General features: G+C 54.9%; 3 protein-coding genes across 6 annotated transcripts; 1 reads left to right on the plus strand and 2 right to left on the minus strand.

Annotated features, from left to right (window-relative positions):
- The first annotated feature begins 2822 nt into the window (after nt 1-2822).
- On the plus strand, nt 2823-4703 carry SLC16A11 (solute carrier family 16 member 11). The gene is made up of 4 exons (XM_079904715.1): nt 2823-3030; nt 3299-3442; nt 3606-4373; nt 4461-4703. The coding sequence occupies exons 1-4, from the start codon at nt 2829-2831 to the stop codon at nt 4688-4690; spliced, it is 1344 nt and encodes a 447-aa protein (XP_079760841.1). The 5' UTR covers nt 2823-2828; the 3' UTR covers nt 4691-4703.
- Nucleotides 4704-5726: 1023 nt separating this feature from the next.
- SLC16A13 (solute carrier family 16 member 13) lies at nt 5727-9163 on the minus strand. Of its 2 annotated transcripts, none has more exons than XM_079904713.1 (4): nt 8595-9163; nt 8301-8444; nt 6578-7315; nt 5727-5933 (listed from the first exon to the last, which is right to left on the minus strand). In XM_079904713.1, exons 1-4 carry the CDS (start codon nt 8791-8793, stop codon nt 5734-5736), a joined length of 1281 nt encoding a protein of 426 aa, XP_079760839.1. In that variant the 5' UTR covers nt 8794-9163; the 3' UTR covers nt 5727-5733. The 2 variants fall into 2 exon arrangements, with proteins under 2 accessions (XP_079760839.1, XP_079760840.1); XM_079904714.1 differs by having other exon boundaries at nt 8525-8656.
- A 2114-nt stretch (nt 9164-11277) lies between these two features.
- On the minus strand, nt 11278-16565 carry BCL6B (BCL6B transcription repressor; the record flags this gene model as incomplete). Of its 3 annotated transcripts, XM_079905255.1 has the most annotated exons (8): nt 11278-13450; nt 13842-13979; nt 14097-14227; nt 14318-14482; nt 15043-15167; nt 15488-15835; nt 15945-16166; nt 16387-16565. In XM_079905255.1, 8 exons carry the CDS (start codon nt 16563-16565, stop codon nt 13334-13336), a joined length of 1425 nt encoding a protein of 474 aa, XP_079761381.1. In that variant the 3' UTR covers nt 11278-13333. The 3 variants fall into 3 exon arrangements, with proteins under 3 accessions (XP_079761381.1, XP_079761382.1, XP_079761380.1); XM_079905256.1 differs by lacking the exon at nt 15043-15167 and having other exon boundaries at nt 14318-14478; XM_079905254.1 differs by having other exon boundaries at nt 14097-14482.
- Between the last annotated feature and the right edge of the window lie 368 nt (nt 16566-16933).

The following is a 16933-nucleotide window of genomic DNA, read 5'->3' on the forward strand; positions in this document are numbered from 1 at the left end:
GCAAGAGGGGCTGACATATATCATGTTCCAGGCACTGTTCTAAGTCCCTTATTCATACATGTATACACAGTGTCTCATTTTATTCCCATAGCAATCCTATCAGGTAGCTACTATTATTATCCCCATTTTAGAGATGAAGAAATCGAGGCACAGAGAGGTTGAATAACTTGTTTACAGTAATACAGCTAATAAGTGGCAAAGATGGGCTTCAAACCCACGAAGTCTAGCTTGGGAATTCATTCTCCCAACCTCACTGCTATATTTGCTTGTTGACTGAGAAAAATGCACAACCTAAAAGTTGAGAGTTATGTTTTATTCAGCAGACGAAACTGAGGACTTAAGCCCTGGACACAGTATGGCAGATAACTCAGAGATTGCTCCGAAGAGGCAAGGGGCGGAGCCAGGATATCCAGGAGTTTTTGCAACAAAGACCAGGTAGTCGGAACATCAAAAGATTAATGTCAATTAAAGAAAACCAGATATCTTAAGGAATTTAGCACTTTTCCATGTATGGGAAGATGCAAGAGTCTGGGCTCACTGAAATCATTCCTTTGATACGCACCTCAGCCATCTGGGGCCAGTATCCCGGGCTTTCTCATCCTGAGTCTTCTCAGGGTACACTGTTGGGGGTGGAGGGCTGCAGTGTCTGATGGTCTGATAGGGGGCATCCTGTTTGCATCGTGAGTTCCCTCAGGGCTCACTGTTGGCTAAGAATACAGGCAACATGAGGTAGAAGATGAACGTGCCCTTTCGCAGCCAATCACCGTAGCCCCAGGCTCTGGGATGCCCTGTTGGTTCATAAGTATCCTGTAAAGGTGCTCAGTGTCACTCCCAGACCCTGAGGACCCAGTCTCCTCTTTGACTGCCCTGCATTTCTCCTTCACCATGGAGAGGGAGTGATTTGTTTCACTTGGCCTCATTCAGCTTGGAGCAGAGTCCTCACCGGCCATGTCGGGACGTGGGCTCCGTGCCTTCCCCCTGGCTGAGGACATGCTGCCTCTGTCTCCCAGGTGCCTTTCACAACAGCACACCCAGCTAGGGAAGCTGGTGAGACCACCTTCCTAGGGTGTGTGTGTCAGGGCTCCTGTACCCCATCCAGGCCATTTCAAGCAAAGGGCATGACATATTCAAAACTTCAGGAGTGAGAAAAAGCTAGGCATGTCCATACAGGCGGCTGATGGAAGGGTGTAGGAGAGAGGGGAGGGAGATGGGATGGAAAGATAGTCTACCTTTGATTGTGAAAGGCCTTATGCCCAAAGTAGAGAATTTTGTTGTTTTTTTTACCTCCTATAGGCAGTGGAGAGCCCTCGAAGATCATGTTGTTAGGTTTACAGTTTCACTGATTAAGAAGCTGTTTTTCTTTTCTTTATTTGTAGAAACGTTCTCAACCATTAGGAAACACTGCCACCATGTGGCTTTCGGATGTTGCATACGCCAAACTGTAAACTGCCAATTTCTCTGATACTGTTGGAAAATTAAATCAAAGAACACATCCCTTGATCAAACAGCTGAAGTAAATTAATGGTAAACTTAATCCTAATGTAAAAAGGAAAATTTTTTCAAGAAACCAATACCTGGGTTCAATTATCGGATTTCTTAACTTTGTTTTTAAAATTCTAATCTAACTCTTCCGCGATTCTGACCTCAAGAATCCTTTGTATTCCCAGTAACCCCTATCTCAGAATCATAAACTCTCTGGCTCTGCAAAGGCTCTACCATTTCCAGGTCAGTTTGGCATCAAACTGTCTCCAGGCCATTTCCCTCCATGGTGGCGGATTCTATTTCAGTCCTAGGTCTGTTCTTCTTGTATGGTTCCGCAGTTGGACAGACCCCAATTCAAATATTTCCACCATTTTTTTCTTTTTTAAGCTGAGTGATTTGGGCAAGTCACCTAACCTCCCTAAGTTTCAGTTACCTTATCTGTAAAATGGGAAGAACACCTTTTTCACAGGGTGATTGTGAAGATGAAAGATGACATGTGTACATGTCCCTGGCCCATCATAAGGAAGTCCTCTTCCTTCTCCTCCGTCCTTGAGGGCATATTATTGTTAAGCACGCAACATACACTTCGTGGAGGTGATTTAACATCCGAGAGCTTTTACCAGGTTCTCCAGCAACGTTCCCTGAGAACGAAAGTACTCATCCACTCAGGCTTTGGGAGGACTACCGCTATTTCCGTGCGTTGCCTACCGACGTTGGGCAGGCTGGAGGTTGCAATCCACGCGTCTCCCGGGTGCACAGCCGGCGGCAGGTGCGTGGGCGTGGGCGTGGCGGCATTCATTCCTCACCCCTCCCTTCCCCGGGGTTGGGGGTGTAAGTGGATAATTCAATCCCCGTAGGACTCGGCGTCTGGCCTCACCCGCGGCTCGGCGGATTGGCTGTCTCAGCTCGCCCCCGCCCTCCGTACCCCCCCCGTCCCAGGTGGCTCAGCCCCCCTGTGGAGCTCTCTGTTTACCTTGAGAGCCCGTCCAAGTTGGGCTCCATCTCTACATTTGCTCCCTCTGGGGCCCCGCCCGCCCCGGAAGCAGGGAGAAAAGCGGGCCGAGCCCTTCCTCTCCCCGCACCGCCCGGAGAGGTCGGGTAAGGGAGACGGGTGTGTGGGAGGGGGAGTCTCAGGCCTGGGGGATCCGGCTGTCATCCCGTCCCGGGATCGCGCGAACCCGGGAGTTCTGTCCCTAGGCTCCTCCGTCTCCGTCCTGTCGTGCTCAGGGTGACGTGCCCACCCTGGGCAAAGAGCCAGAAGCTGGATCTCAGGGATGCCCGGGTCCCTAAAGGAGGCACAGACCTGGAGACTTCTCTCACAGGTGGTCCCCCTCCTCCAGGCGGTGATGACCCCCAAGCCAGCCGGACCCCCGGACGGGGGCTGGGGCTGGGTGGTGGCGGCCGCAGCCTTCGCGGTGAATGGGCTCTCCTACGGACTGTTACGCTCCCTGGGCCTCGCCCTCCCTGACCTCGCGGAGCATTTTGACCGAAGCGCTCAGGACACTGCGTGGGTCAGCGCCCTGGCCCTGGCCGTGCAGCAGGCAGCCAGTGAGGGGGGGCCCCGAGGTGGGAGGCGGGAACCGGGGTGGAGGGGCCATGAGTGCAGTGGTGGGGGACACACCTGGTTGATTACCAGACAACGTAAGAAAGGTCGACCAGTGTACCTAAGTTCTAGAATATAGTGGGTCTTGAGGTCAAGGCGGAGAGGCTATTAGGCAGGGGGAGAAGTTTAGGCCAGGCAAACAGCCAATGAGAAGTGTTGGAGCGAGTTTGGGGGTCCAGGAGCGTGTCTTCCGTTGACTCCGCCTCCCTCCAGGCCCAGTGGGCAGCGCCCTGAGCACCCGCTGGGGGGCGCGCCCCGTGGTGATGGTTGGGGGCGTCCTCACCTCGCTCGGCTTCGTCTTCTCGGCTTTCGCCCGCAGTCTGCTGCACCTCTACCTTGGCCTGGGCGTCCTTGCTGGTGAGGAGAGAGGGATTCCCGGGTTCTTCAGGGGTGATGGTGGAGACAGAGCGTGTCGGCAGCTGGAGGCCAAGGGCGCGAGGGCCTCCTGCGAGCAGCCGAGCTGGGATGGTGGGGGCAGGCATCCCAGCTCCTGTCCTCACCCGGTCCTATCCATTCGCAGGCTCCGGCTGGGCCCTGGTATTCGCCCCTGCCCTCGGGACCCTCTCCCGTTACTTCTCCCGCCGTCGAGTCTTGGCCGTGGGGCTGGCACTCACGGGCAACGGGGCCTCCTCGCTGCTTCTGGCGCCCGCCTTGCAGCTCCTCCTCGATAATTTCGGCTGGCGGGGCGCCCTGCTCCTCCTTGGCTCCATTACCCTCCACCTCACCCCCTGTGGCGCCCTGCTGCGACCCCTGGCGCTCCCTGGAGACCCCCTGGGCCCACCCCGAAGCCCGCTAGCTGCCCTCGGCCTAGATCTCTTCACACGCCGGGCCTTCTTAGTTTTTGCTCTAGGCACGGCCTTGGTGGGGGGCGGGTACTTCGTCCCCTACGTGCACCTGGCCCCTCACGCTTTAGATCGGGGCCTGGGGGGGTATGGGGCGGTGCTGGTGGTGACGGTGGCTGCCGTGGGGGACGCGGGCGCCCGGCTGCTCTGCGGGTGGCTGGCGGACCAGGGTTGGGTGCCCCTCCCGCGGTTGCTGGCGATGTTCGGGGCCCTGACAGGGTTAGGGCTGCTGGCGGTGGGTCTGGTGCCGGTGGTGGGGAACGAGGAGAGCTGGGGGGGCCCCCTGCTGGCCGCGGCTGGGGCCTACGGGCTGAGCGCCGGAAGTTACGCCCCGTTGGTTTTCGGCGTGCTCCCGGGGCTGGTGGGCGTCGGCGGTGTGGTGCAGGCCACCGGGCTGGTGATGATGCTGATGAGCCTGGGGGGGCTTCTGGGCCCTCCCCTGTCAGGTAAGGGCCTGAGCCAGCAGATCCGCTCGCACCCCTCCTCTGCACCTGGGCACGGAGGCCTCTGAGTTCCTTTCCCCCTCCTCTCAGGCTTCCTAAGGGATGAGACAGGAGACTTCACTGCCTCCTTCCTCGTGTGCAGCTCTTTCATCCTCTCTGGCAGCTTCATCTACATGGGGCTGCCCAGTGCGCTGCCCTCCTGCCGTCCAGCCTCACGTCCAGGCACCCCACCCCCTGAGAGGGGGGAGCTGCTCCCCAGCCCTCAGGTTGCCCTGCTCCCCCCAGGAGGCCCTCACTCCACTCTGGACAGCACTTGTTGACCATTTTCTTGTTTGAGCCTCGCCCCCAATAAAGACTTTCTATCTGCTTTTGTTAGGCAATCTCCAATTGTTAGGCAATCTAGGATGCTGCAAACATTCTACTTAAAATATCCAAAAAGGCTGGTTGATAGGAACAGGATCCCCCTAAGCCGTGCGAGGCAGGAAGGGTGTTTGTCTAGTCAGTCCGTTTCTCTTTGCCCAAGTTCTTGCCATTATAACAGGAAATCTTTGAGAAACTGTCTGCCTATCAGCTTCAGTTTGTTGGAGGAGGGGGGTGCTCATGGGTGCTAGCTGCCCCATCCTCATTTCCCAGATAACTCTCTCCTGCATTTCAGTCTCCTTCTACTGGCCTGATGAAAACATAAGAATCCCAGACCCAGACTTCAGCTCTCTTAGCTTTATCTCCCCCTCCCCAGCTAGCACCCCCCGCATGTCCCTCACCATTTTCTTAATTTCTTTCCTAAGTTACAGGGGATAGTGGGAAAGAGGGAGGTCAGTGGGCAAGTAGGAGGAACTGTGATCCAGAGAGCAGAGTCCAGGGTTAAATGCTCTGGGTCACCAGAGCTCCTGGATACCTCCCCTCCAGTCCCCAGCGTGACCCCATTCAGCCAACCCAGGCATATGGGCCCCAATTCTTTTTGAGGTTCTGATTATTGTCCGGTTTTCTTATTCAGTTTTATCTCAAAGGGGCATCCCTCTTTCCCAAAGATCTGTCTTCAGGGAAGAAATGTGGGAGGCAACACCAGAGATCACATGTAAAACATGATAAGTCTCTTGGCCTTTGAGTTTCCACAGTCGATTCACAGCTCAGTGGAGCAGGCTGAACTCCTGGATCCTTCAGAAAAGGTTGTGCGAGCGAAGAAGAGATAAGACAAAATACAAAGGGTTGGCACACACATCGCAGGAGCCCCAGGCCTGCTCTGGGGGGGAGGAGGCAGATAACGATGCTTAAGGCACTGTGGTTCTGTGGGTGCCAAGATGGGGCAGAAGACCTGGAGCCAACAACCCCTGGGTTTCTGGGTCTGACTCCCCCTTCCTGGAGTTCAGTCCTCTCCCAGCCCCTCCCTGGGCAGGGGGACTTTGGTATCCAGTGCCTCTGTTACAGGGTCCTGGGGCTTGGAGGTAGGAGCTGACAAGCAGAAGAAGTGGGGCAGAGTGATGAGAACTCCACTCCCTGCAAGAAGGAAGGCCCCAGCCACCACAAAAGAAGCTGTGTAGGTGCCTGTCACATCCCGGAGGTAGCCTAGATTCAAGAGAGAAAAAGAATACACATGGGTGATCTGTTTCCTGGGACTCAGACACATTTTGGGGTGGAGGGAAGAAAATAATCCTTAACCCATCATCTTGGAGAATTAGAACTCTCAAGGTAGGACTGGATGAGCTCGAGAACTCAGGCTTCCCAGGGGCCTCAAAAGGCCATTTCAACCACCTTCCTGCTTTCAGAAAGGATCTCTGAACCAGCCAGTGGGGATTTGGGGATCCGGATGGAGTCAGGCACACTTGTGCCTTTCTTTCCAGTAGCTGTGGCCTTCTCTTCCATGCCTTCAGTTAATAGTTAGGAAAATGTTAAGGGTCTGAAGGTTCTGGCATCAGGAGCCTGGAGAACTTTGACCAGATGGCTCAGACCCCTGGCCTGGGGCCCAGTGGGCCAAGGGAAAAGGCAGACACTGGCATGTTATGTCTGGCCAGGTCTGACCAGGTCCTCTGAAAACCCCAACTGTAGGTACCCTGCCACTTTGGACCCATTTCAGGGCTGCTGTGGTTGACCATGCAGGCTGTGTATGTACCATACCAGAGGGCAGTATTCACATAACTATAATGTCAATTCCCTCCCTGAATGGTATGACGTGGCAGCCCACACCCACCTGGAAATCCCAGTCCCCTTACCTGATAGAGGAGCCCCCAGCAGCCCCCCGATGCTTTCTACCATCTGCACCAGTCCCAGGCCACAGTATATCTTTCCAGTTCCCACCAGTTCAGGCAGCACGGAGAAGGCCACTGGGGTCAGGGCCCCTGATGTGAAGCCATAGGCCACAGTCAGAGCCACCAGGGCTGTGGGAGCCTGAGCCGCAGGGTACAGGGCCAGTATCACCCCAGTCAGGGTGGTCCAGAGCATCAGGAGTCTTGCCACAGGCCCTGGGACTGCATCCCCTAGCCACCCAGAAGCCACACGCCCCACAGGGTCAGAAATAGCCGCCACTGAGAGCAGGAAGGCAGCAGGCAGTGGGTCCCAATCTAGGTCCCGAAGATGGGCCACCAGGTGCACGTAGGGAATGAAGTAGCCAGTGTTGATCAGGGTGAGGGCAACGGTGTAACGGAGGAAGGGGCCATGATGGAGAAGGTTGGCAAGTTGGGCCCCAGGGCCACCCACGACAGGGTCCTCGGCCAGGGAGAGTGGGCGGAGAAGAGCACCACAGGCCACCAAGTGGAGGGAGAGGGCAGACACCAGCAGCAGGGCCCCCCGCCAGGCGTACTGGCTGAGCAGCCATTGGAAGAGTGGAGCAAAAGCAAAGGAGGAGAGGCCCACGCCCGTCAGTGCTAGCCCAGTGGCCAGGGATCGCCGACGAGAGAAGTAACGGGACAGGCAGGCCAGGGTGGGAGTGAAGGTCAAGGCCCAGCCAGATCCTGTCAAAAAGGAAGAAATGGGGGTTGAGGGACCCATAAGGAGCTCAGGGCACACAATCATCCCAACACTGCCCAGCAGCAGAAGGTAGCACAGGTGTAAATTACAATCCTAGCTTGATACTTGCTAGCTGTATGACCTTGTCTATTTACTTAATCTCCTAGCCTCAATCTCATCTGCAAAATGGGGGTAATATACTTTATGGGACTCTGGAATGTTTGCAAAGTTAACTACCATAGAACTCTGGAGTTAGACCTGGGCTCTACCATTTCTGGCTGTGTGAACTTCACTTGCCAAGTTGCATAAGCTTAAAGCCTTTCCTCATCTGTAAATAGGATAATGATATCTATTTCACAGCTTTCACATCTGACACAATTTTACAGTAATTCTTCCTTTTACACTCCAGTCCCACTAGCCCTGGGCTTGTGTCTTTGAATTTCCTGATTTCCCCTAACCTGTTTATCATTTTAGTCACCTCTCTTAAGAATTCCCTTCTGGGGGAGTTTGCTGGTGGTGCAGTGGTTAAGAATCCGCCTGCCAATGCAGGGGACACGGGTTCGAGCTCTGGTCTGGGAAGGAGCAAGGGCCACGGAGCAACTGAGCCTGTGCACCCCAACTACTGAGCCTGCGCTCTACAGCCCGCGAGCCACAACTATAAATCCCACATGCCACAAATACTGAAGCCCGCGCGCCTAGAGCCTGTGCTCCGCAACAAGAGAAGTCACCGCCAAGAGAAGCCCGGCGCACCGCAACGAAGAGTATCCCCCACTCGATGCAACTAGAGAAAGCCCACGCGCAGCAACGTAGACCCAACGCAGCCATAAATAAACCGATGTAATTAAAAACAAAATTGCCTTCTGGGCACAGGTGCTAGCCAAAACTTTCTCTCAGCGTCTCCCTAAGCCTTTTGGAAGGAGCAGGAAGAAGGTAAAAGTCCAGAGGCCAAAAAGACTCAGGCTTTTGACCCGCCCTTGCCCAGGGTCTCACCTGAGAGCAGCCCAATACTCAGGTACAGGTGGGTTAAGGAGGTAGCAAAGGCGGCGAGCAGCATCCCCAACGCAGCCAAGATGCCCCCAGCCATCACCACAGGCCTGGGCCCGAACTTGGTGCTCAGCGCACTGCCCACTGGGCCTGGAGAAGAGGAAGTGTTCTGAGAGAAGATCACAGGCGTCCTTCTCCAGCACTGACCCCACCCCCACCATCTCCTTTACCGTCCCCGCATCTCCTCTCCCTTCCGAGGGTCGAGGGTCACAGGACTCTGGACCCAGGCGCAGCACTCACTCCCGAACTGCTGCACCGCGATTCCTATGGAGGCGATCCAGGAGACTCGCGCTGCCGGCTCCTCAAACGCAGCCACAAACTCCACAAAGAAGACGCCGAAGGAGCGGAGCACTCCGAACACCAGCGCCGACTGGAAGAACGCTGAGAGCACCACCATCCACCCCCAGCCCCCGTCGGGGGGCTCGGCCCTAAGTGCCATCTGGGAGGTAACAGGACTGCCGCCTTAAGCCCCTTCCGGAGCAGGGCTCAGGACGTTCCACCTCTGCCCACCCACCCAACCGGACCACTCGCAGCCGAGCAGGGAGCAGAGGATGGTAGAGAGGAAAGTACCAACGAGGGCTTGAAAGCTGCAGAGAGGCTGCGTGAGGCGCCTGCGCCCTTCCCCTAGCGGGGGCGATATAGGTAGGGAGACCAGGCGGGCGCTTGGCCCTGCGCTCAGCGCCGGGGGGCGTGGCTCCGCCGGCCGTGAGTGGAGAGTCGAGGCCTGGGCGGGACAGACGGAGGAGAGGGCTGACTTTCGGTCTAGGAGCCAGGGGGCAGCACTGAGTTTGGGCCCCATCCCTGAGGTCTCAGGGTGGATTATCTATCTTATCACTGGAAGTGTCTGCACCTGGCCAGCCCGGCCAACATCCCTGTCTGTAGCTCACCAATGAGAACGCGGGACTCCTCAGAAGGGGGCGGAGCCATAAGGGCAGGGCGGGCTTTAGAACCTGTTCTGGGGCAGTGAGTGGGGCGCAGGCGTGAGGAGGGGACTTTAGCAGGCTAAATAGACGGGCCCTAGGTGACCCAGGAACCAACCAGGAGGTAGCTTCGGTCTCCTGTCCAACTAGCGGGCCAATTCGACCAGATTTCAGCACGGAGATGCGCACGTAAGGAGTCCGTGGGCGTTAGGAGTTGGTAAACTGGTTCAGGAGAGGAAGACACATACTTGCTTGATGAGGGGCCCGGGAGCTGAAAAGCGGGGCGGGGGTGGGGTGGGTGGTGCGGAGGGATTATGAGATAAGATAAAATACCTGGCCAAGCGCCTGAGGCCATTAGAATCTAGATGCCTGGATTCCTGAGTGGGTTCAAAGGCCAAGGAAAGAGAGAGGAGACTGGGCTCTTGGACTCTTGGCGTTGATTTCTGTATTGGGAACTCGTTCCTGTCCCTTCTGTTCCCACTAACAGGAAACCTACGGGTCACAGAGACCAAAAATAACTGGGGAGAGGAAGTGCAACTCTGAGCTCACTCAGAGCCCCACCAGCCCTCGTCTTCAATGGGGCTGGAACATTTTCCTCTGACCTCTAGTAACAACCACTTCCTAATCACAGCTTTTGATCTCATGATGGGATAGACTAGAGACAAGCCATGACCACTGGCGCAATCAGCCCCTCCTACCCAACCAGTACCCAGTTCCTCCAGCCTTATAGAGCACTAATGACTTGGCTTCAAGATCCTTAGGACACTGACCTTGAAATTTGAACTCAAGGGGTCATACCCAGACAAGTGGGGCTGGGGTGGGGAGGGAGGCTGTATAATTTAAAAAAGCATATTGAGCCGTATAATTTTATACGTGGGAAATAAAAGTAATCATACCCAAGAAGCTTTTTTTTTTTTTTTTTAAGTGGAGTTAGAACTTTGGCTGGTGGGGACTGTACCAAAGATGTAGAAATTGGTGTGGCTGTATAACAGAGTGGTTAAGAGCGCAGTCTTTAGAATCAAATCACAGTTCCAATCCTGGTTTCATCACTTCTTAACTTGGCCAAGACATTGAACCTCTCAGCTGGTTTCCCCACTTGTAAACTGGGGCTAATAATAGTACCTACTTTTAGGGTTGTCGGGGGAGTTGAATTAGAAAATCTATACACTAAAATGTTTAGTTTAGGGCCTGACATGTAGTAGGAGTTAAGTAATATTAGCTGGTCTTATTTTATTTTAAGCTGGTCTTATTTTAAACAGGGGATAAGCTGCAGTGGGAGGGGAAGGAAGGTTTTAGTTTAGTTTCTTTGTTTTGTGCTTAAAAAAAAAATCTAACCCAGGTCATGGGTTTTAAAAGATTAAGAAGCACAACCACAAACTGTAAACGTTGGAAGGAACTTATTCCTTCCATGCTAATGGACTTATTTCATGGATGAGGAATTTAAGTCCAAAAGGAATTTAAGTCCAAAATTTAAGTCCACTTATCAGAATTAGTGACCCCTTAACCTCTGGGTAGAACAAGGCTGTGCACCCATGACACACACAGGACAGGGGAAAGGGTGGGAGAGAAGTGTGTACTAGGCACTGGATGGATTCCAAGACACCACTGCTGGGGGAGGGGTAGAGCTGGCACGCTGGCTCTAACCACACAGCCTTCTCACTGCCACCTCCAGCTCCTATTATCCTTATGGCACCCAAGTCCTATCCATTTTCTGTGGTGGTGGTGGTGGTAGAGGGTGTCCAGGCATTAAGTTCCCCTGCACAGATGCATCCCCCAACATGCTGGTATTATTAGTGGCTTCCTGGTTTCTCCCTGCTGCCTCCACACCTCAGGCAGGAAGTGACTTCAGAGCAGTAGGATGCAGGTGGCTCCGGAGAAACTTCATGAAGTCACTGGTTCCTACACAATGATCCGGAAGGCAAGGGCAGGGAAGGGGAGAACAAGGGCCACTTAAAATGTCTGGTGGGATGGGACAGTGGGATGGGCACAGAATCCAAGATGGTATCCAGGAAGGATAGGATACCCTCTTTCCCTAGCTTCAGAACCCTCAGTCCCCAGATCCCCACAGGCAAGAACCCAGGACACAACAGGCAGCACAGAGAGGCTTCTTTATTCCATGATTCTGATCTTGCAATATCTAACATCTCCACCCCTTGGCACTCTCCACCTGCCCATCCAATCTGGTAAAAAAAAAAAAAAAAATCATGGTTCCTTCTCAGCTCTCTCCTCTGCTTTCCCTACCTCCTTCAATTCTGCAGTGGGGAGTAAGAGGCAAAGAGGGAGAAGAGTAGCTCTCTCACCAGTCCCCAAGTGACAGCCACTAGTACTGACCTGTCTTGAGGAACCTCCACCCTGCAAATTCAAAGTGCTTTTTACCTTCCACCCCATGTCCCTAATCCCCCAGGGCAACAGGGGCAGGACTGTAAATCAAGGCTTCAGAGTATCATCTAACATTCCAGACATTCCACACAGTTAAGAAGCAACCCATTCCTAACCTTCTACCTACTTGGCCTACACCAGAGACTTTGCCCCTCAACCAACCTCTTAATCCTACCTGGATACTTGGTCAACTAGAGGGTCCATCAGTCAGTCTTTTAAATCTTCTAAATCTCTAATCCCAACAGTAATTCCGATCATAATCCCAAACTACAGAAAATCCATAGTGGAACTCAACCCCTTTTCTCTCCCTGTGGAAGGTTCTAGTGCTTTCACTGGTTCCGGACAGGAATGCAGTGACAGGAAGACCAGGTCACAGACCCAGCTTTTCTAAGGTAAGAAAGTTACCAAGCAGCTGTGACTTCTAGAGGCAAAGAAGTTTCTGGAATCTGGACACTTGCCAGAAGATGTCCGAAAACCTACTAAAGGAAGAAGAGGTTCATCTCAGGTAGAACCCCAAGGAACATTCAAACCCAGACACCTCTGCAGTAAAGGATGAGTCATACTCTTTACTGTTTAGTCAAGATAAAGGGTTTCATAATTCTCCCCTAGGTCATAACATGCTTAGAGACTGGGCAGAATCAGAAAAGATTGCATCATCTCTGGTGAGGAATTTCAGATCTCTCCTGCATGGAGGGATCAACTCAGTGCTAAGAACGGGCCCTAGTGGGAGGATTGTGGGCCCAACTCAAGCTCCTGGGTGAGTTCTATCAAACAGACACAGTGGAGCCAGACCTAGGTGATCAGACGAATGGGACAGTTAGGAACATAAGAGAAAGCCCCTGTAATCATCACCCCAGTTCCAAGACTAACAAAGGCCCCACACCCACTGCCTCTAGGAGGTACTTATTACCTCCACTTCAGGCTCACCATAGGTTCCTGTAACCCTTGAAGAACAGAAAAAGTCTAATCCAGTGCTGGCCTGCTAGAAAACCTACAACATTCAGAATACCAGAGAGGGTTCCTGACCCAATTCCATAAACCCACATGTTCCCAGAGCTGCCCTAGAACAAATTACGTTTCCAGACCTAGAATTGGAGGGGTAGGACACAGAGAACCCCTTTCTCCATTTGAAACAAACCAACAAGCAAATAGGAAAAGAACAACTCTAAAGATAAAAGTTATGACAATAATAATACAAAACACTCACGCCAAAGGAGGCAGCCAAGTGCTAATCTCTGCCGGCAGAGCCATGACCTCACATTCTGTGTTTCAGGTCACTTTTGATCACACTTGGGGAAGAGGGACATGGGAAATGCAATAGAATGAAGGCCCTGGTGCCACCCAAAGGCCTCAATAAATTATATTTACAGATAAACCGAATGAGATGGGGGCTGCAGGTAGAAACCAGGCCTCCAGTCTCTCCCCTCCTCCAGCTCCTAGCTCGTTCTCTCCTCAGAAACAATTGTGATCGTGGGGAAGAGGTTTTGACCAGCAAAACAAAGGCAGATCAAGTTGGGATCTGCCACCCCTGCTCTCCCCAGTGAGAAATTAAGGTGGTGGCAAGTCGCTGACATCGAGGGGCCTTGCACACCCCTATGCCCAAGCCTGACAGCGAACCCAGGCGTGAGCCGCGGCTTTCCTGTCTTCCAGGAAGGGAGTGGGACCTGGGCAGGCGCTCAGCTAGGGCCCCCCCAGAATGTGGTAGTGCACTTTGGTGTTGGTAGCAGCTCCGTGTTTCTGGCGCAGATGCAGCCGAAGTTGACTCTTGTGCCGGAAATGCAGACTGCAGGGGTCGCACTGTCGGAGGACAGCTGAGTCAGGTCCCTCCCCAAGCACGACCACCTTTTAGGTGTTGAGCAAAGGAGAACCGCCCAGCACTCTATCTTAGAGAAGCTCTTTAGTCCCTACATGCTCCCAAATCCTTAGGGGAAGGCCTAGGAGCTACGCCCCGCCCTCTTCAGCAAAGCTTTCTCCATCCGTCAGCTCCTCTCCAGGAGGGTAGCGCCCCGTCCAGGAGCCTAACTTCTATACCTGCCACCCCTACCCTCGGCCCCCGCCCCTTACTCACAAGGACACCGCCCACCTCGAACAGGTCTAGAACCGCTGGGCCGGCTCCTTTCAGAGCTCCGCCCCTCGGTAAACGGAAGGTAATTCCAAGGCTTTGGGTCAAGCCAGGTCGGGTACTCACGTGGTAAGGCTTCTCTCCCGTGTGGATGCGAACGTGGCTCTTGAGGGTCTGTAGGTGGCGGAAGCGAGTCCCGCAGGTGGGGCAAGGATAGGGCTTCTCCCCGGTGTGGATCAGCACGTGCGCGCGCAGATGCGCTACCTGGGAGAGGAGGGGACCTCAGACAGCGCCAATGGGAGGGACAGAACCCTCCCCATTCGGCCCACCTCGCCCTCTCGGAAATTTGCCTGCGAGCCGTCTCTGAAACGGGCGCCGTACCTGTACAAAGCGCGAGCCGCACGTCTCACACTTGTAGGGCTTCTCTCCCGAATGGATGCGGCTATGCGTTTTTAGGTTAGCCGGCCGGTTAAAGCGGGCTCCGCAGACGGAGCAGTGGTAGGGCTTTTCCCCTGGAGGCAGGGAGGAAGGGAGGTCAGGGACTCTACCAGGGGACGGCTGTGGGCACCAAGGCCAGGGCCCTCTCCCCGCTCCTCCCCTACCTGTGTGCACCGTGCGGTGGCTGGCCAGGTTGCCCTTATAGCGGAAGGCAGACCGGCAGAGCTGACACTTGTAGGGCTTATCCTCATCCCCAGGAGCCAAGGGGTCCAGCCCCGATGAGCACCCAGCCACAGCCTCACAGCTCTGGCAGCTGAAAAATTCACTTCCTGGGAAGGGTGGTGGGTAATGACAATACCAGTGAATCCTCAAACCACACGGTAGCGGGTTTTCTTTTTCCCGATTTACTGTTAAGGCTTCTGGAGCTCATTTGACTTGCTTGGGGTCACATGGTTATTGAGAGGACAAGCCAAGATCTGACTCCATGTCTGTCTGATTCCAGAGTACTCTGCTAATCACTCCAATAGCGGTGGTGGTAGGTGGAGGCCCCTACTCGTGGGTGGAAGTTTCTGTTTCTCTCTCCTCTCTTGCACCACTCTGGATGACAGCTTGCCAGAGAGGCCTTGCCAAGCCCTGGGCTGACCACTCAGGCCTGGATGGAAATAGGCCAGAAGTTCCCAAACAGTGCTGTTCACTGGAAGCTTTAAAAAGTACTGATGCCAGGCTCCCACTTGCAGACTTTCTGATCTATGGGGTGTGACCTGGGCAATGGGATTTTTAAAAGCTCCCTAGGTGAGTCTAATCAGCAGGAAATGGACTGGGCCTTTAAACTGGCCTTGAGCAGCCATGGGAGAAAATCCAAGAAGGGGGTAAAAGGAGGGGCTCTTACCTGGTGGTGGATGAGCCCGCCCAGAGTGTGACCCAGTGGTCTCTGGAGCCCGGGGTGTGAGGAGATGGGGGGTATTGACTGGAGCCCCACATTTGAACTGTACAGTGGCAGCAGTTGGAGAGAGCCTAGGCAGATGTCAAGGCCCAGAGACAAGGGTTAGGAGAGATTATATGGCGGCGGCGGTGGTGGGGTTCTCCCCTGGAAGACTTGTTGCCATAGGCCTACCCTCTGGAGGTGAGCCACTATGGACCAATGTGCCATGTCCAATTTCACTGCCCAAGTCCCACCCTACAGAGTAAGCCTGACCTCTGGCCAACTCCCTAAGGTGAGCTGGTGTCCCTGAAGCCCACTCCTTCACTCCCTGTTCCTGACCACCCAGGCCCAAGGGCTGTGCCTCTGAGCTGAGGCTGCCTCTACAAATTGCGGGGGGTTCCAGTTTCTGTACCTGCTCTGTGGACCGGAAATGGGTCCTTCTTCACTGCTGCTGCTGCTGGAAGCCTCATCTCCACTGGGGAGCCGGGCCTGGGAGCAAAGTTGACCAGAACTCCTCTCCCCTGCCAGGCTCCCTGCTTGGGAGGCCTGAGAGTTTAGCACGATGAACTTGTACTTTTTCCAGTTGCAGGCCTTGGGGTCTGGGCTGCCTGGACTGGGGGGCCCTTGACTGCAGCTGCGAGACTCAGTAGGTGGGTCTGGGTGCCCTTCGGAGCGCCTGGGACTGCCTGGCGGAGGGGCCGTTGGGGGCGTGGGGGGTTCTGCCTCCAGGGGCCGCAGGGAGATGCCCAGAGGTTCATAGCTGAGAAAAGTGCGATGGACATTAGTGCTATTTCCTAATCTTGGCCTTTGCCCTTGACACCTAGGATGCCACTTCACCCATGAGGAACACCGAGTTGGGGCTCCCTCACCTGGCCTGGATGAAGCGGTGGCATGCCTGGACCACGTGTTCCATCTGCAAGTAGGTGGCGGCCGCAAGGACGGCTGGTGCAGTGGCCGGAGAGAGGCGTAGGCGTGAAGTGTACATGAAGTCCAGAAGAGGAGCGAAGCCTCCGGCTTCGGGGCCCCCGGGCAGGGAGAGCACGTCTACCCCCACTCCTGCACGGCCTCGGAAAATTGAATAGAAGAAGCCACTGGAGAGAGGAAAGATAGGTCATGTTAGGGGCTGGGGAACCGAGGGAGACACGCGCCCCTGTACAAAGCCCCGCCTCCCCCACTCTCACCCCGCCCCCAATTCGCGGACGCCCCGCCTCCTGCTTCTGGAAGGTTTGGCTTCGGGTTCCCTCCCAAAGACCTTCGGGCTCCGCCCCTTTTCCATTTGGTCCCACCCCACCCCTGAGCCACCCCTCGAACCTGCAGGCGATAAGAACTGCCTTGTGAGCTCGAAGGGGTTGCCCGCCAACCAGCAGCGTGACGTCAGTGAGGATCCCGCGCAGGCGCAGCTCATTCAGGTTGCCGAGCACGTCGGAGGAGTGGCGAGTGAACTCGCGGACGTAGCCCAGCGTTCCCTCCGGGGCAGCGGTGGAGCCCATGGCGACGCAGGCCTGCGGGTGCCAAGGAGAGGGCTCAGGGATCCAGGCCGTCCTAAGACGCCTGCCCTTCCGCAGTTTGCCTCTTCCTGCTGAGGTGCAGCTAGAGCCAAGCCCCCGGCCCCGGCTCACGCAGCCTCACTTAATTCATCTTGTTCTTTCTACCCTCAACCACAGCATCGCTCGCTTTCCTCCTCTAGATTCCACAGCGCTTGGAGCGAGTTGAAGGTTCCCACACCGCGGCGTCGATGGCAAGTGTGAGGAATCCGGCCCGCAGCGCCCTTACTTAGACTCCCAGTGCCCTTCCAGCACCCCCATTTCCCCTCTGCCCCACCGCGCGCCTGGTCTCAGGAGTCCGATCCTGCCTGGAG

The sequence above is a fragment of the Stenella coeruleoalba genome (genome assembly GCF_951394435.1).
Source record: "Stenella coeruleoalba genome assembly, chromosome: 19".
In the NCBI taxonomy this organism is placed as follows: Eukaryota; Metazoa; Chordata; class Mammalia; order Artiodactyla; family Delphinidae; genus Stenella; species Stenella coeruleoalba.